Here is a 19,826-nt window from a genome sequence, read left to right as displayed (position 1 = left end):
AAAAACCAACTTCTGTTTGCATATAGTAAGCTGAATAACTTCTGTTGTGTGCATTTTTCCCCTGGTTCTCCCAATCTTTAAAACGCTGTGGGACAAATAGCAACTCAAATGATGGTGCAGGGCTGAAGAAGCAGGGGTAAGTACTGCATTTAATTCTGGTTTGTAACATCGGAGCATCACTGAAAGTGCCTGTGGCTATTCAGCACAAATAGACTGAGGACACACAGCCCAAGTTGCTGCTTGTGCACAGTGCTACAAGCGTGAGAAAGCTTGCCCAAAAACTCAACACTACCACATGTGATTCAAGGATTTATTAAGTCATACATGCAAAACATACTGCTAATTGCATTAGCAAAAGATCAATGTAAAAACTTCACAATTTTGCAACTTTTAAGTTTTGCTTTCGTGGTCGAAAGGGTGTAGATCAACACTGTATTCCTGCCAGCTGAGGATGTACAGAACATTAGCACTAGTTTACAGAACCTCACAGACCCAAGTTACCATTACTCAATCTATGCTGCACATGGACATGGAGGTGACAAAGAACACTTGTCTGCATTAGTAATGTTACAGTGTTGGGGACATCTGGCAAATAGTGACATCTGAGAAGGTTCATAGATTATAGAGGTCTAAAATATAAAAATTGCTAGGATGTGTAAAGCTGCTTCACATGATTTGTACACCTAGTTAATAGACTAAAAGCTCCTCAGAAAGCTTAACTTACTGGGTTGGAAATAACAGAAACAGAAGAAGGCTATGCTTGATCATTCTACTTAACTAAAAAAAAATCTATCATCAGAAAGGTTTTAAAATACAAGCTCTATTGCTCAGTAAGAAGAGATTCTACAAGAAAAGCATTTACTACACAAGGTGTGGGAATGACTGTTCAAAACTAGCTAAATGAATGCCCTATGTGAACGTCAAAGGAATTTACCTATGAACACCAACCTCTCTTCCACTACTGCACACCTGGGGAAGCAGTCACCAATTTTAACCTTAAGTAGAGTTGACTCAATTTCAACTACTCTGGCAGTGTAGTGTAAATTGATCTGTACAGTGTCAAAATACTGTCTGGCACTATCAGTTGATCCAAGCCACTGTTTCATCACGACACAACGCTGTCAAAAGGACTAAAGATACTTCAGTAAGAACAGTTTTTGTTTTTGAAATCACAGCAGCAAGAACTAGATTGCAACCAAGCCCTTACCAACGATAAAGCATTTTACACTGTGACTTGTCAGTCACTGTCAGTGACTTGGGTTCACTATACAATGCTATGCAATGACCCTGGGTTGAGAAAACATTTAATAATAAAATGTTGGACTGCAGTGTTTTGCTAATTATACGGTACTGTCACTGTGAAAAACTAGAAAGTGTTTTTGCATTTCCTAACAGAAATTAGAGTCATCTTCAAGAAGAATCTTTAAAAAACAGTTTAGTGCTTAGTGTTCGTTCCTAGCACAATACAACTTAGTTCAGCAGATAGTTTGGCAACGCTTAAGTAATTGAGCAAGAATAAGATTTTAAAAATAAGGCTTTATATAGGTTTGTCTTTTAGGATTTTGCTTTTAGTAGAATGAAAAGGAACTTTCATACTTCAAACAAATGAAACCGTGGAATTATTGATTGGTTCAAAAATTTATGGAAGAGAACTAATTTATAATAGACAAACTTGGCATTGAATGTGAATGCTCCATTGTTCTGAGCAAAGCACAGGGTTTGGAGGGGTGGGGGAGGGTGACTTTACAGCAGCAGACATTTTCTCTTCCTCTTCTTTACAGGCGGGGGGCACAGAACCGCTCGGATAGCTTCGTCAAACACTGTCTTGAGGCCTCGCTGTGTAAGTGCTGAGCATTCTAGGTATTTCACTGCACCTGTGGGAAGCAAGGGGGCAATTACAAAGCACTTCTCCACAGTTACAGAAAGCACTGCTTCTGCAGTGAACTCCACAACAAAAGCCTGGCGTTTCTGTCAATTACGCTGCAGTAGCTTCCACAAACAGAAGTTAGACCCAAGCCCCCGGTAACCCGTTGCAGCCATACCTATCTCTTTTGCCATGGCAAGGCCCTGTGGGTAGGTGATAGGAGTCAGCTTCTTCTCCTTCAGTTTTTCAATAGTGTCTTTATCATCTCTGAGATCGAGTTTGGTACCCACTAAAATGATGGGAGTGTTGGGGCAGTGGTGCCGCACCTCAGGATACCACTGCACAGAAAGCAGTAACAGTGTCAGTGTGCAGGTTCTCAAACATTACAACTGTGAAGCTCAGAGCCTTTCGTGACACTTTCAGGTGTTAAAGAACAAAAGGGGAGAACATAAGAGCTCTTTAAGATGGAATTAAAAAAAAAAAAAAAGCATACAATTGCAAAACAATTCTTTATTCATTCCAACAGGTATTTCCATATACTTAGAAATGATCCCATTAAGGCTGTGTCTTTTCTCCTTGCTGGAAAAACCTCGATCTGCATTTCCCCCACCCATGGCAACCACCTCTCCTTTGTGACCAAGTGCCATAGGCTCAGATGTCCAAAGGACATGAAGCAATGTGACAGCAGCAGAGCAGGTACCTGAACGGTGAACGATTGACAGAACAGTGCTCCCAGCCTAACTGCCACATGCACTTGTTTTTCCTTCAAACCACTGTAAAATCAACAATATTTTTAAATGAAATAATGCCAGCTTATATTTACCTTAGCACGGACATTTTCAAAGGAAGCAGGACTCACAAGGGAAAAGCAGATTAAGAAGACATCCTAAAAAACAAAGCGGACAGAAGTCAGCTCGGCAGATCAACCTGTGGAAAAACTGCATCGCCGTGCAGAGAGGAGCACCCCCACCATCTGTACCACAACTTGCAAGGAGAGGTCGGACACAGCTGGATGCAACAATCAGAGGCAGCTTCCCTGTGGAAATCCATTCCCAGACTGCTACAAGCAGAGGCAGAGAGGTACGTGGGGAGGGAAACACGTAGATTGTAATCAAGTTTATAATCAGCTATTGCAGTAGCCAACAACCAAACTAACATCACTGCACTGCAGGTTTATTGCCCTGAATGTTCCTTCTCTCTTACTGACATTTAGAAACACTTGAGCTTCCCCACAAACACCACAGCAGAGAGGCAAGAGACTGGCTTCTGAGCTGGGGATGGCTGCTCTTACTGACCTCTAAGCAATTTAATCCTTAAAAGACACCTAACTTCTCAGCATAGGTTGTTACGAAGCATTACCAGCAGCACCAATTTCTGAAAAAGAATATACTATTGATGTACTCCAAAGTAATCTTAAACTGCAAGGGCAGTGTATTGCTGTGAGTGAAAAAAATCACAACATCAGCTTCCACAACAGTTACTCCCATGCTAAAGGCAGAAGAATCTGTTACTACTGTTGATTCTATCTAAGACTTTTAAGGACTTCTCTGTAACAAAACTAGGATTGAGAAGGGTATTTAAAATCTCACATCACAATACCTCTTCTCTTCCACTTCCAAACTATGAGGAAGCATAGACAGAAAAGTGGGCTCCTTTTAGGGAACTTACGCATCTTGGCTTTTACTTGAAAGCAAAGATGATAAATAAGATGGTGTGAAATTATCACACGGCAGATGTCTCTGCTAACTGCTGTACAGTACATTAAGAAAACAAAAAGCAACAAAGTCCATTACAGTCATCTACAAGCACTCCAAATAACCACACAACTCACTCTATGCAACTAGATGAGGGCAGTTCTGCTGTATGACCCCAAATTCAATAAACACATCTCAAACAGGCCCAACTTTCTCCAGCCTTCCTCTGCACCCATACTTACTTACTCCAGCATCAGACATGCTAAAGAATTAGGAATTTCAGAATGTTAGTTGATTGCACTGCATTTCAAGGTATTTTTTGTTAGGTCAGCATCTAACATCTGCATTGCTAAGCACTTGCAACCCAGTTGTTCATGCATCTCCCCCACAAGTTTCCAGAGCAGCAACCCAGAAAAAGAAAGAAACAACATCAAGTAACGTGATACTATGGCCACTACTTCTGTTTTCCAATTCTGCAAGTTTGTGGTGATTGAAGCTCTGCACACTGCAGACTCTCTCCTTTACTATCTCCAGAGATCAAACATTATTGTGACCCTGAGGACTTATTTCAAGATTTCAGGTGTCTCGCATGCTACCAATCTTAATAAACAGGAACAAGTGCTTTTTATTTGTGAGAAGTGCTTTAGTCTTAGCAAGCTGTAAAGAGATGCAGTAATGGAGTTCTCAGATCTGCAAATTAGTTCCAAGAGAAGTAGTTTGTTAAAAAAAATAGGGGCCAATTTATCACTGTCGTAAGCAAGACGAGATGACAGAACTTGGAACTGAAGTTTACTTGTGGAGTTACATACGGCAATAGGTTGATCTGTCAGACTGGAAGATATATTCTTACCATTGGTTCCTCCAACCTAGTAACAGTATGAGACAGTGTTACTCCTAAAATGATGTCAGGGAAACTGTTCTCTTCACCAGCGATTGGTGCTCACAGCTATTTACAACGTGCCTTTCTGCCTCTGCTCTGTAATTCAGCACAACCTGCACCCAAACCTGGCTGCCAGGCTTCCCATACACCTGTGTCGGTCTGCACTCTCAGCTGTGACTTGGAAGAGCAAACACCATACAAAAGTTCATTGCCTTTTGGTTTCTTCTCTTGAAAAGAACCAAGGTTAGCCATCTCTGTTGCTTGTTTGTTTTAAATGAGAGTTGTGTGGGTTTTGGCCTTTAAGTGCTGCTGAATATTGCCTCACTGCACAGCTGCAAGAGCTGAGGACTTCATCATGAGAAGTTCAAGACTAAACACTCTTTCCACTTTTTGCTGTAGAAAAGCATATAAGCTGAGTAGCGACAGCATTGCAGACCTTTGTTTATCAGTTTAGTGTGCATGTACAGAAGAGATTTCCAAAAAGGATGTTTAGATGGCATGGAATTCTTTTGCAGACTGTTAGAAAGCCACAGTTATTTCAGCAGGCTGACAACACACGTGGCCAGGGGAGGAACAACATCCTCCTTTGCCATCAGCTCTTCCACACTGCTGAGTGATCTTTCAAGACACTTTTTTTCAATCAGAAAGTATTGCAGGATAGAAAGTTTTAAGCAAACCTGAAGTTCTTCTAAGTATCCAAAATTAGATATATTTCAGTGAAATTTCCCATTTATTCTCTAATGGGGAAAGGCAGACAGTTCTAACATTTCAGTCAGAAGTGCCTACAGCTGGCAGCTCACATCCGTCTTGGTGCCAAAGGGAAAGCCTACATTTATGAGTTAGTGAGCAGTGAATTAAGGAAAACTGTGAATTAATACAAGCTTACTAAAAAAAGAATTCAGAGTTCATTAAATAAGATTCTCATTATTCAGAGGAGCAGTTATGCTGTAGAATAACTAGAACAAATCTGCATTTAATGTTATTAACACCGAATGATTAACTGTCAGTGATAGTTGACAACAGCAGTAATCAATGCTGATAACACCTACAAGTTACCCCTTTCTTTACTGAAAGGATGCCAGCACCAGATGAACATAACTGCTCTAATCTGACCAGAAAAGCAACCTCTGCAAAGACCAACTGCAGCTGAAGTCACACTGGAAAGAAAGAGCAGATTACTTCAGCATTTTCTTTGTAAAAAGAAGAACAGCGCTCAGACAGGATTTAACCAGTTGTGAGCACTGCAAACAGAAACACGTTTGTATCGATGTTACAGCAGGAACTGCAGTAAGTAAGAAAGGAGCCATGGGGTTAAGTAGATTTGAAAACCACAACCCAGCCTCTGTCAGTACCATAAGATCTCCATTCAGGACTGCCTCTTTCACATTTAGTGCATCTGCACAGAGGCTAAACATCATCAAGTGCTTAGCAGTGACAGTGTCAGGTTGCATCATGCCTGAAAACAAAACAAGCCCCACTTCTGCCAGCCATGCTAACTTTAGTATCAATGGCTCACTGATGGGACCACTCTACTCACTCAGGTTTTTTTGTTGTTGTTCCTCCCCCCTGTCCCCCCTTTTGTTCCCCTCTTTTAATCAAGAATTCTGGTTAATTCTGAGACTGCAACTACATAAAGCCAACATGCATCAATGTACACAAACACCCAAGAGTGTAAATTTCAACATTTATACAGTTGTACACACAAAGATTCTTGCTACCATCCTTCAGCCTACGTGCAACAAGTACCTTAATAAAGTTGTAAGAAATACAGCTCCAGATGTAACATCTCCAGAACAGCTTCAAGCTGTCCATCTTCTTAGGCTTCACACAGTACTTACTGTTTGGGGGTAGGAGAGTGGGCGTAGTCTGTCATAGTCCTCTTGACCAGCTGTATCCCACAGGCCCAGATTGACCGGTTTGCCATCAACCATTACATTAGCAGAGTAGTTGTCAAAGCTAAAAAATAAAAATTAAAAGCTAGCTGCATCTGCCTGCAGTAAAATTGGGCACTGTGAGCGTTTCTTCCTGCAGAGTCCTAATTAGGAAAGCTATAAGAGAGAACACTTATCGCATCTTTCTGCTCCCCAGAAAAAGTTTTTAAATACTTCAAATACCAGGAGCCAGTAGAAGTGTGATTTTAATCATTTCTGTAGACACAATTGAACGTTTTAGGGCAAACCAACTTCAGCAGGAACGCATGCATAACATAACACAAAAATTTAAGACCAAAAAAAAGGGAAACAGGAGTAATTAAGACAAGAAGGCCTTAGAGTTACTAAAGTCATCCGAAACCTCTCATCAGCACTTACAGAGAACAAGCTAGATAAATGCACTTTACAGAGACATTTGTTAAGGGTAGGGAAGCTGCTTGTGTATGAAAGGCCACCACCCAGCAGGCCCTTACAAAGGGAACTGCACTAATACTGATAGCAGCAAGTTCTTCCATGCAAGATAGAGGGAAGCACCAAAAATAGATGAGTTCCCATACCAATGCGTGAGGAGCCACTGAGCTGTGGCCAGCTCAGCACAGGACTGGCACTAACACATACACAAAAGGGGAAGGAACAGAAAAATCTCACCTGTAGTCACATAAAGCATAGACATAATTGGTTTACAAGCTGTTATTTCTGTACTAATAGCACGGTCAAACATGTTATTGTAAGAAAGAATGGTAACTGTCAAAATGCCACTAAACACCCGTCCCAGTCGAGGCGGCCTTGTGCTCAGGTAGAGCCAAATCTACTCACTGGAGGAAGTGCTGCCACAGCCACGCTAAGGGCAGCCCAGCACACTGCCCCTGCAGCACACGCAGATGCTCAGCCAGATGTTCTGATGGCACTGAGTGGTGTGCAGGTATTTCAGGCAGCTCAGTGAGGAAGGTGGACCAGCAGTAAGCACCACTGTGCTGACAAATGTTTTTAGAATTTTATAAGTACTTACACTGTGGGTATGTATTCCCCAGGAAACGCATTGGTTGTGTAACTGATGAGTAGGCATGTCTTACCTACAGCACTGCAAAAAAGAGAAAGTTTACATGTAAAGAACATTCATCTTAAATAGCGAGCAATAATATTCCTCTTAGGGAAGAAAACTAATTACACCCAGTCACCTAAGGAACAATTGAGAGTGCCAGTAGAAACTATTGCACACAAAAAGATGTAAGAGGCTGTAGCCCTAAGGTTACTGCTAATGGAAGCACAGCTAATATAAGCATCCATTCTGTTACCTTTAGTTTTATTTTATACAAATTTGAAGAAAGCTTGACATGATTTCTCAGCATATAATTATTTTTGCCTACGTGAAAGCAATACAAATGGCAATCCCCAAAATGTTTATTGCTACTGCAAAGTGACTCCCGGCACGCATTCACCAACCACCCAAGCACCTCGCTGGCTGCCTTACAGATAAACTGCATTCCAACACTGCGGAAAGAGCTCCCAGCACCAAACCCAGCAGCTCCAAAGAGCCCCAAACCAGCAGAAGCACCGTGAGCTGCCCCAGCGCTCTGCCACAATGCCAGCAGCAAGCGCTTCGCTTTCCTCCCATCCTCCCATCTCACCTACACTCAGACATCAGAGGAGGGACCACACCTGAACTTCTGTTTCAGTTACAACTGAAGGATCAGAATGCTTGAAATTGGATTTTTTTTTTTTTTTTTTTAAATGGGCTGCAGCTTGGTTCCTATGCTGGCTTCTCATTTCAAGCGCAGTCCTTTGGTGGTGTGAGGGATTCCAGGTCACGCTGCCCACAGTTCCTTGCAGAAGACAGCACCCAAACTGCCCCACATCCCACCCGCCTGCCCTTCTCAGATGCTCCTGCCCAAACAAACAGCTTTCTCTCTGCATACTCAAAGCAAGCCACATGGAACTTCCCAACCTTACTGTATGTACAAACCTTGCTGCTAGCAGCAGGTTGGACTCTCAGGCCTCCTGAATCGAATCTGTCACAAGCTGAAGGAAGCTTTAGTCTAGAACCACAGCTAGCATTAACAACAAAAAATATTACCAGAGACCAAATGCTACTGCTAAAAATACCCTGTAATCCCTTCGCTTGTGCAGAAGACAAAGACAACTCACAGAAATGAGCATTAGTCATGGGCTCATAGCTCCCCTCCTGCAAACAGCTGAGGCTGTTCGTATCTGAATTTTAGCAACTACTTCACATTTGAATCATAGCATTTCTTTTCTTTCTGGAGAACTGTGGATTGCTATTTCTTATACCAAAGATCAACTTCAAAACACTATTTAAAATCATTTGACACTCTACGTTAACCAATCAGCCTTACCTAGTGACTCACAGTCTAAGGCAGGTTAAGTACCTTTGTCATAGCTGAGCCTGTAAGGAGCATGTAAGCCCAGTGCCAGTCAACCCAGGAAGGCCATGGCAACCCCTCACAACAGCACCACACACATTCAAGCCATGTAAGAGGAGCTGCTTCACTGTGCACAGTAATGCCACAGATTTTATCCTCCGTGCCCATTTCTTAATTGTGCTTTTGTTCCTGAGCAGAATGTCCCACCTGCCGCTCTCTAATCACAGCACACAGTGGCAGTTTCTTGCACTGTTTTTCACACATGCTCTAAAGAAACACGATCTGACATTCTTTTCTTCTACCATATGAACCGAACGCCAGAATATTCCTCTGCTCTAGAAAAGTACGACCTGTGGATGTTTTCCTGTAGCAACATGTTTGACACACACTCACACATACAGCAGCACAGACATTTACCACACAAGAACTTCTGTGGGAGAAATCCGGGAGCAGTGTGCCACACAGCTAAGCTGGCTTAACGGCTGCCAGCAGAGGAGATCCCATGCTGTCCCCCTTGCAGGGGCACTCAGCTGACTGCTAACAAGCCACTACATGGCAGGGAAGCTCCGCACTCCCCCCTAAGGACAACCTGCTGCTCAGATCCTTGGGCTCCTTCATCCGCCACAGCGTGCTGCTGAATGCTGTCATCAAGCTATAGAGCAGGCTCTGCCAGTCTAGCCGACGAAGGACAAACAGGAAAACCCTCAAACACGGAGAGCAGCAAGGCACACACTCCTTAGGAAACTTCCTATGGCTCCAAGCTACATGCTCATGAGCTTCCAGAACCTGTCTGGTCTGATGCTTCACTTTCCAGCGTTCATTACAGACAACATAAGCTTCCAACAAATTCATGTGGAACTTAACACTTTCAGCAGAGGCCCAAGAAGCTTTGGCTTCTTTGCTCACCCTGCTCTGAAACCGATGAGTCTGCTCTGGCCCATAGAACAGCGCAGGGAGGTGGAGACAGGTTTCATTCCATGCTCAGAAGTGCCCGCCTGCAGCTTGTATCAGCAGCACAATCAGGCAGTCACTTAAACAAGAAGAAACACGTTCAACAACCCTGTTTCAGGCTTGCTCCATTCCAGGCTTCCTGCTTCCCTTGCCTTCTGGCTCACTGCCCCACAAATCAGATATTACAGTTACCAATCTTCAAAATGAACTCCAAAATCTATCTTTGCAATGAAGCTCAACCTCTAAGTGCTTACAGCTTTTCTCTAAGCTGACCAAGGTCTGTGATAAGGAACTCAGAAAGAACTGCACTTGTTTGGCAAAGTATAAATCTTTGCACATGAAGACTAAGACACTCAGATACTTCCAAACCAAACTTAGTCATAACAAAATTTCGAGCAACTACTTAATCACAGCTCTGTCCACCCACGATTGCATCAAATGAAACTGGTAACATTTGACTGCAATTAAAAACACGGCCAACAGAAATCCAGCATTTTAATGACTTTACACTAAGTGAAGGACTTACAAACGCTGCAGTGAATTGCTTTCTGACACCCTCCAGGAACCAGTCTTTGTAAAACCACATGTGTGTTCCTGGAAACAAGGCATGCCATCCCTTTCTTACTTACACCAAGCGGTTCTGCAGAGCTCCCCACGTTACTGCTGCTGGCAGACACGTACGTGACATGCTCAGAATGCCATCAGAGGACCTGTGCCAGCATTTCCTTATCCTGCAGGCAGCAGAGCTACACAGATGCTCCACTCTCCTCCTCTCCCATGACTAAAACCCAATTGTGTGAATTTAGTTGCTGTTTGCAGCCACAGGAATGGAGGAGGTGGCCAGCTGAAGTAATTGCTGTTTTAATTCCAAAAATGCTGATATCTGCAAACAGGTGGCAGCCTTCTGAAAGCCACTGACAACATCATTCCTTTATCTCTCAGCTCTGTGAACCAGCTCCACCCCAGGTATGCTGCACGGCCCAGTTCTCCACTCACATCAGGCAGTGGACAGGACATCACCAGCACTGTCCTTGGACAGACAGTGCCATATTTTTGCTACAGCAGAGGTTTAGATATATGCTGCTTTTCCAGATGAGCCGCTTTTCTCACTGTGACACCCATCTCCCAAATATGCCGCTCAGCATTTCCAATACTACGCAATTTTTAATTTAAACCTCAGAAGTGCAATAACAGAAGTTCCTCCACTTGGAGTCTCTGCACTCTCCGCAGGTGGCACTGGAGAGCGGAGGAGCTCAGAACCTCGCCCTGCACTGGTAAGGAGCCCATCACCCCCTTCCTCTTGACAAGTTGTCAGATCAAGCTGCACAGCTTTAGCCAGCAAGGCCTCAAGGCGAGCAGAATTCCAAACACGGACTCTTAATTCATCTCTCTCGTTCCTACAATATTTTTTACAATGAAAATCACATCCAAAAGAGCACAAAGTCGACCATTTCTCTGGCATCTAATAATCGTTTCTCCAAAGCGCAGGACTTCCCCTACGTTACACGAGATCACTTGAGATTTCGTACCACTTAACAGCTGCTATTTCAGAGTGAAAACAAAAGCTGCTAAAAATAACTTCTAGCAGTGCTATTCACAATGTCAGTCAGCAGCAACCCCTGCAGTTATTATCCAGGCACAGTGCTCATCATCCCTCCTGCATGTTCCTATTGCTCTGCATCTTCAACAAGCACAAGCAACAGTTGCCATTTATTTTCCTAACAATCCTCACAGTGAAGAGGAACACAAGGGCAAAACGAAACTGCACAACCAGCACACATGCTGTGTTTTTCAGCCAAACTAGAGCTCTCGAAACTTACCAGTCAGAGCCCTAAGAACAAACAGGGCTTACGGATCAGAACCCTCCTGCTCGCTTATAGATGTTAAAGGCTGCACAGGTACATCCACAGCTCTACTTTGTTCCCAGTGGATCTCCACGGGGTACATGCATCAGCACCTAAGTTTTATGTCATACAAGCAAATCTTTAACTTGAATTGTTTTCCTGAAGCACTGAAGCTTTAGCCTTATCTAAGCCAAACATTACACATTTACGAGAATGCCTGTAATGCCTTCACTTCTGAAGCAACAACAGAGAAACACCATAAAATATTTTAAAATCCCAGCAGAGGACAATTAACAGATACCAAAACTGAGCAATCGTTTCTAGATGGGATCCTAAGAGGTCTGTGTTTGTACTACAGAGGAAGGAAAGCTCACTAAATCCTGTTTTGTTTACACATGTGTATAAGACTTGGGTAGGACTACACACTTTCATTTCCAGCACAAAGAGCAGGAAAAGCGTTTGGAAAAGGAGTAGTTTACAAAGCAAGGGACAAAAAAGAACTGCTTTGCTGAGTGAATCACTGAGTAATGCATGGTCTGCACTGAGCTCTCCAGCCCAGTGGAGGAAAGAGGCTGAACTTTTTCCCCACCCAAACTTGATGCACCGCATTTATTTACGGCACTGCCACAGACATTAATTAACGTTAAAAACTGACAATAAAATAAAGCTATTTTAGTTGTTTTAAAAATCAACGCAACCAAAAAATTAGCCTGCAGTCATGCTGCCCACCATCAGTTAATTACAGGACTATGAAAAGCTCTGTCAGATGATCAAGCACTCTGTACACTCACGTTCGTACTGCTCAAAACCCTGCACAGCAAGAGCAGGCAGAAATTTGCTGCGTGAGTTAAGTTTATCTTTCTAACAGCTGTCTGCTCGAGGACTCCAAGTCTTGTTGAAAAAATACAAAAGCACACACAAATAACTTGAATTTTAATCCACCACATTCAGTGACAGAGACAGCAGCAAGGCCATCCAGTGACACTTACAGCCCTCTGTCATCCGCAGAGCTTTGCTGTGACACCAATTCTGCTTGGCCTACACTGGGATTTTTGTTTCTACCAAGGGGGAAAAAAAACCCGTGGAACCGCACAAGCCACGCCTTGTTCATCCGCCCTGCACTGCTGCCCTGAGCTCTGGCATCCAGCAAGAGAAAGGACGCCTCTGGGTCAACGGCAACACATGGCAGAGAGCACTGAGAAGCAGCAAACACAGCTCCTTCCCCTCACAATTCCAGAGCTTATACTGAAATCCAACAGGTAAGCCTAGTGCTAGCTGACCCTAAGAAGTTGTTTCTAACTAATTTATAAGGACCATTACATTCAGAGTGCTGCAGGCATAGCAGTCATTTACAGATGAGTATGATGTTAATTAGTCGGGTTTAAATTGCTTTCTCAGCCTCTTGCAGCCAGGAACCTCACCAGACAGGAGCCATGCGAGCAGGAAAGCGCTCTGCTAACGCGTGTTTAGGGTTTGATCGGAGCGTAACAGATTTCACTTCGTTTTGCAGCAGAAGGCAGATCTAACCACACAAGTTCGTTACTTCGCCGCTCCCGCGTTAGAGGTTTCACGCGGCACGAGCCGCCTCCCGCCGTTCCGCCCGTACCCGCCGTGACGCGCTGCCTCCTCGGCGCGGCCCCGCACAGCCCGCAGCCCCGCAGGGCCCCGCCCGGCAGTGCGCACCCCCGCCCCGCCTCGGCCGGCACCACCCGCCGCCACGGCGCGGAGCGGGCTGTGTTCGGGCTGGGCTGGGGCCGCGTTCGGCCCGCGCTCCGCCCGCCCCTCCCGGAGCCACCATTTGCCGGCAGCGGCCGCCTCCCGGCCCGCACTCGCTCCGCTCCCCTCCCCCGCCCGCAGGCGGCCGGCGCCCCCCGCCCGTCCCCGTGCCGCCTCCGCATCCCCCACCCGGCACGGCGCCCGGCCTCGCGATCCGGCGGGGCTCGGACCCGGGCCCGACCGAGGGGATCCGCGCCGCCGCCCGCCGCGGGGCCGCACTCACCCGTCGCCCACCACCACACACTTGATGGCCTGCATCGCGGCCGCTGAGCGGGGCGGGGCGGGGAGCGCCGCGCGAGAAGGCAGCCGGCGGCGGAGCGCTCCGCAGCGTGTCGCGGCCGCCTCCGCCCTGTGCCTGCGAGCGGGGACGAAGCAGCGGCCACCACCCAAGGCGGGGAGAGAGAACTGCGGGAAACAGGAAGCGGCCGCTCCGCTCACATCCGGCCGGGCTCCGTGCGGCCGCCGCCCCGCCTCCGGGACCGCTCGGGGCGCCCCGCCCTCCCGGGAGCCGCCGCGGCGCTGCTGCTGGGGTTCCTCCGTCCGTCGGAGCGGGAGCGGCCCCGCTGCCCAGCCGGGTTCCCCGCCGCCTGGTGCTCTGCGCCGGGGCGGCCCGGGGCCGATCCCTTTTTATTTCTTGCTGTCGTTGAATCGCGCGGAGCCTTACAGAAATGCGGTGTCACGCAGCGGTGTGCCGGGACGCGCTGTGGGCGCGGGCTGCTCGCCCACCCGGCAGGCTGTGCTGCGGCTCCTGCCTGCTCTCCGTGCGCCTGAGTCCGTGGGGCAGAATCCCGCCTGGCCCCGGCTCTCTGGTGTGGAGGCCTGGCAGCCGCATCGCCTCAAACCTCTCAAACCAAACGCTCCTTTTGGACACCATTTTGGAATCTCTGCTTTCAACACTCCTAAGGCCCGTCTGCCACGAGGCTTTTGTGCACACACCGATGCACGGTACTGTAAGAAACGTGCCGAAGTGGAATTAGGTTCGCTGTACAGATTTACTGTGCAGATGCAACTCGAGCTAAGGACAACCTGTGGCATTTCATGTGCCTCCACGGACAGGTGCCCGTTTCCCGTCAAGCTGGTCCCTCTCGCTCCACATGCTGGCACAGTGCAGAGCCAGAATGCTTCCTTCCATCGATGGATCCTCCTGCTGCCCTCCCCCCTCCTGCCATGCTGCGACATTAATTAAATCTGCCGGCAGGTTTTAGGCCGCTTCAGTACACAGCCAGCTTCTCCAGGCAGGGCAGTCTGGACCACTCATACTGGGGCTGCCAGGCTGCACAGAGCCCTGGGTTTCTTTTTTGCCCTAAGGAAACCATTTATTTCCTGCAACTGTTGAAGTAAAAGTCAAGCAGATCAGGCCCGATGATCCCAGGAGCCTTTTCCTTTCCACAGTTGCTGTTCTTCTCCTTGGCAGAGGCTGCTGGTTGGACGGACACACACGTCCACCATTCTCTTTGTGTTGCCATCCATCAAAAGAAGCATGAGGAAGAGGCTCGAGCACAATCTTCTTGTGCCGAGCGACCATCAATGCACTGAAGTCAACAGAGGTGCCATCCCAGGGGGTTTCCAGTGATTTATCTCCTGTTAATTTCAGAACATGTCTAAATTATTTGGAACCACAAAACAAAACCTCATCAGTGGACACAGCATCCCATGATATTTACTCTCTTCCATTTTCCTTTGGTGAGCAAAGATAATTCTCAGATGTTTCATGTCAGTGGGGAAAATACGATAACTATCACTGAAAAAATGAAAGGCTATTTTTATAAAACCTGTATGTCCACGTTCCCCCATGCAGACGGAGGCTGAAGGCTGAAGCGATTCGTCATTCAAGCTGAATATCCTGCTCTGCCAATGACTTGGCAGCCTTTCCCTACCCGGCCCCAGGAGCTCAGAGGAGAGGTGTGGGCAGTGGCACAGTGCTCCTGCTGCTCTTGGCTCATACAGCCGTGTCTGGGGCCTTTCAGATACCACACAGAAACAGAGCAGACCTGAACGCTGTCTGATTTATGTAAGGGTTCTGAGGAGATCAGAGCATGGAAAGATTCAGGTGACACGTAAAAGTACTTCTGATTTCCCCACCTCCCAATTCCTCTGCCGTTTCTTTTTTACCCACACAGATGATGGGAATTTGTTTCATGAAAAAAAAATCACAATGAAATTTACAACATTGTTACAAAATAGCATAGAAAGACAAGGATAAAGCAATCATGGAGGAAACACTGACATTGGCACAAATGGCATTAATGATCCTGTCATGAAACAAGCAGTATATTTTAATGCACTTCCTTCTCAGTGCTCCGATTCTTTTGAGATCAGTTAGTTTAAGCAATGCCAGGAATGACTTACTTTAAAACACAGTATGCTTTGAGTATGTTCTAACCGACAATTCTAATTGGATGTGTAAATGCTGAGATTAGAAAATATCTAGATGAGCATTTACTGTTAGTTATTACAAAAGTATCACAGTTTGGATAATGATGATAGGAACAGTCATGTGCTGTTTTTCCCACATCTGTACATATTTATTCACTCCAGAATTGTTGATATTGAATTTGAAATCCTAACCTCTTTCCAGGTGAGAGTTCTGTCCCTGCCCTGGAGGACAAACTGCTTCTTGTGTGCATGCTCCTTACGGTACACAATGCACTATTATTTTATTACTAGGCTTTAATACATTTCATCTAGGCTTCAATTAATTCTTACATCATTTTTGTTTCACCAGTAAGAAGCGTATTGGCATTTTAAAAAGAAAAAACTCACTTATGTGGAGCATAATGTTTAGCACTTTGCAGATATGTTGTTTCCCCTGAGACTGTAAGGAGAAGTGGACACAGAAACAGTTTGACAAAGTAAAAGAAATGTAGAATTAGAGAACAGCATGGAAGACGGAGCAGGCGAGTAAGAGGTTACTAACAAACATTTTAATGCAAAAATGATCAGCTTAGTAAGTGTGATTGCTCTGCTGGGTTGTATATAGAATAGTTACAGGTGCAATTCACAGAGGAGCATGCAAAAAGCAAAGAATGAATGGCAGTAGCTATAACCAATTATAAACCTTTCCATAATTCTGATAAGGTCATGAACCATAACTTTGAGGCTTAGGTCAGTCCTAATATTGCTCACCTTATCATCCATCACCCATTGCAATTGTTTCAAGTGTTTTTCTTAGACATTGAGAGGAAATCATCATTTAAATTGTTTGGGAGCCTGTCTGAATGTGTGCATTGTGCGTGTGCTGGCACTGAAGGAAGATTATTATCCTTTGTGGATGGGGAGTGGCAGGGTAATCACACTGATGCAATACTGGAAAGTTTTACTCATCATGACAGCATTACAGAGACAACAATATTTTGTGCTTTTATAGCATCTTTCAAACCATTGCTGTGCTCTTTATCACATTAGTTTATTAATAAAGCCACAAATAAATAAGCAGAGAAGCAGGGAAGTACCAGTACACACTGTACATACCAGGAAACATGTCAGGGAAAAAACCAGAACACCTAAGAGTGATTCACAGATGCATTCTCCTACTCCTGGATGGCACTTCCTGCTGACAGCAGGTCTGCTCGATTGCCTTCAGGAAATAGCATGTTAAAATATCTGCGTCAAAAGTGAAGTTGTGCCCTTCTGGAGAGCGTTACGGCTCCTGGGGGGGCAACAAGCTGTAACTGTGGCTCACAGATACTTGAAGTTAGAGGTCAGACTGAAGAAATGCAGGAGCCATTTTTACAAGGAGCAAAGGTGAATCACAAAGTATAAGAGGGTGGAGTAAGGTTTTCAGCATGTGCTGCACTACTGTCTCTTTACATATTTGTATTAAAATCAGGTGCAAAAGAAAATCCAAAACAAACAAACAAACCCATCAACATATGACACAAAATGATGAGATTTCTGACTGGAGAAAAATAGGGTTTTCAAATGCTTTTTTATCTCACAATAGCTAAAAGATTTATCCAAAAAAATTGAATGTAAGTATTTTATCCTCATTTGACTTGGTGGTAAAAGTCAGGTCATTAATGATACAGTGTTAGGGATACAGTAACTGGTAGAAGGAAATCTCGATTCACAGGACCAGGCATCTGAAATTCCCTGCTGGACTCTCATTCCATCCATGAAGTATCTGCCTCTGTGTCCTGCCTGTCGCTCACTGAGCTCCTTTGCTTTTCCACTTTTCAATCAGCACAGGACTTACTGAGCCTGTTCGGCCAGCAGTTAGCACCTCACATTCACACCTAATACAATTGCCTAAGATTCTGAAGGTTTTTGCTTCACGATCTTTACATTCTTTAGTTATGTACCTGTGCCATGCTAACTGAATACAGTTCTGATAACAAGACCATCACTGCAGAGATCATTGCAGTTGTAGAGATACAATGACAAAATATTCATGTTAGAAAATAATATAATCTGCAAATAATAATGCACCATTTTGTAGATGTTCTAGGCAGACATTTTTGGCATGATTAGTTTCCTGAGCCTTGAAAAAACCCTGCAATAGCATGTGATGTGTACGCCGTTCAGATTTAGTACTCAGTCTGCTCTAGAGGAACCAGTGCCAGCAATAAAAAAGGAACCACAGCTTTAAATGTCAGCATTTGCTGCAACAGAGTGACGAGATTAAAGGAATGTGAAAATAAAATGCTAATATATAAATGTCTTAATAATGAAGCGTTGTAAAATAAATGCATCACATTAATGTGATGTTAGCATAGATGATGTAGCTGGTACACACATACAATTGAAACAAGCCCTGTACTTTCCTCAGGTAGCTTCTGACAAATACCTCTTCTGTGAAGAATTTCAGTTACAAGAACCACATAAGGCTTTGCATTCACTTCTGCCTGCCCTCGTGTTTAGCAAGCACTAACAGGCAGTGATCACCACAGTGAGACCTGTTGTTGAAGGCCGTGGGACTGTAAGTTTTTTGGAATAGAGACACCATTATATAGTAATTAACAAGATCTGAGTATTCTCAGTGCTCCTTCAGGTTTTTTTATTGCTTGTAAATACCTTAGCATAAATAAGGGAACAAGCCTTTCTGCCATCTGAAGGCAAATCATGTTGTTAGGTGAGTGAGCCATTGCTGAACTACATAGATGTGAAAGCTGGACATTCCCTCCAAAGTCTACCTGTCTTGGCATCAAGCAGTTCACATAAATCAACCTCCAGATACTGAGGAGGAGGATAAAGGTTTAACCATGACTGAAGCCCATTCAGTGTTACCAGTTTAAAGGATCAGGCCTTCTGTGGTCAGTTTCCTCAGTTTCTGTGAGGATGGGGGATGTTAAGAAGCCTACTTCTCTCTTGAAAGAATTTTTATCTGAAAAACTTCCCTTTTTTCCAAGGAATGTAGGCTGGTACGCTGCTAAGTAACACTTCCTGTGAAGAGGAAGATGTCCCAAAATAAGCTGCTTGATTTATTCTGCAGCTCCTAAATAACAATTAGAAAGTTGTCCTTTCTGTGTAACGTTCCAGGTTAATGGTGGCACAGATCAACCACAACTGCTTCGGCAAGAGATGCAGTTGGGTGACTGGAATTTCTGCATATTGCTGGCAGCAAGTTAGTTTTATTCAATGTTAGTCTTGCATTTATTACTGATGAAAAATACCTGCTTCAAATGTGGTCTTGTGTCTTAAGACTGTATATGTTGGAGTACGAGTGCTCCTCAGCACATCTCTGCACAGTGCTGCACAGCACACAATAGATTCTGCAAGAGTTGTTCGTGTTGTCAGTATCGTCACTCACATCTGCCACTTGACAGGACTGCTGCTAGAATCCGCAGTTTGCTCTATACCTGATTTTCTGAAAGATTTTGTAGAGAGGGGGCTCAAAGCCAGGCAACAGCATGAACCAAAAGAATGAGCCGAGCGCTTCTGTCAGCAGGGACAATCAACCCTGAGAGGAGTGCCTGGGGTGCGCAGTGCCAAGGCTGATCACCAGTGGGGAAGGCAGGCACTGCACCAGCACACAGCCTGCCGAGCTGCTGACAGCTCTCCCTGCAGCCCTAAAACACCCACTTACAAGAAGAGGTTTGTTAGAAACCAGCTGGCTTTTTTCTTCTTTTTAACAGAACTTTCAGTCCAAAAGAGCACAGAAGATTATAGGAACAGAAGAGAACAAAATGGTTTGTTGTCTAAAATACCAGACTTCTCCCTTTTCCAAGTTTCTGTTATGATCTCGGTATTTTGCAATCATTTTATCAATTGTTCTATGCAGTTTTTGCATACATAGCAATGGATATAAAAATACAGCATAAAGAAGCTAAGTATAAATACCTCTAAGCTCCCTCTCCTTCAAATATTGAGCTCACAGTATATTTGCCTGGAGAGCTGACCAAAGTCACGAGGGTTATTCTGTGCACACACCTGGCTACAAAACCAGCAGGAAGACAGGCAGTTAAACAGGAGGATGCTGGTAGATAATAGTGGTCTATTGTGGTAGGCACATCTGGGATCTAACTTTTCCTCTTGTTTTGGAAATATGGTAGCTTACGAGCCTTCA

At 44.8% G+C, this 19,826-nt stretch overlaps 1 protein-coding gene across 1 annotated transcript; it reads right to left on the bottom strand.

The window, feature by feature from the left end:
- Positions 1 to 296: 296 nt before the first annotated feature.
- On the bottom strand, positions 297 to 13,744 carry RAC1 (Rac family small GTPase 1). Its single transcript, XM_048961329.1, has 6 exons — positions 13,545 to 13,744; positions 7,379 to 7,450; positions 6,277 to 6,394; positions 2,688 to 2,750; positions 2,043 to 2,202; positions 297 to 1,874 (listed from the first exon to the last, which is right to left on the bottom strand). Exons 1-6 carry the CDS (start codon positions 13,577 to 13,579, stop codon positions 1,744 to 1,746), a joined length of 579 nt encoding a protein of 192 aa, XP_048817286.1. The 5' UTR covers positions 13,580 to 13,744; the 3' UTR covers positions 297 to 1,743.
- Between the last annotated feature and the right edge of the window lie 6,082 nt (positions 13,745 to 19,826).

Source organism: Lagopus muta, chromosome 15 (assembly GCF_023343835.1).
Source record: "Lagopus muta isolate bLagMut1 chromosome 15, bLagMut1 primary, whole genome shotgun sequence".
Classification (NCBI taxonomy): Eukaryota; Metazoa; Chordata; class Aves; order Galliformes; family Phasianidae; genus Lagopus; species Lagopus muta.
Note: the sequence above shows the minus strand (reverse complement) of the source record. Positions and strands in the feature narration are given on the sequence as shown.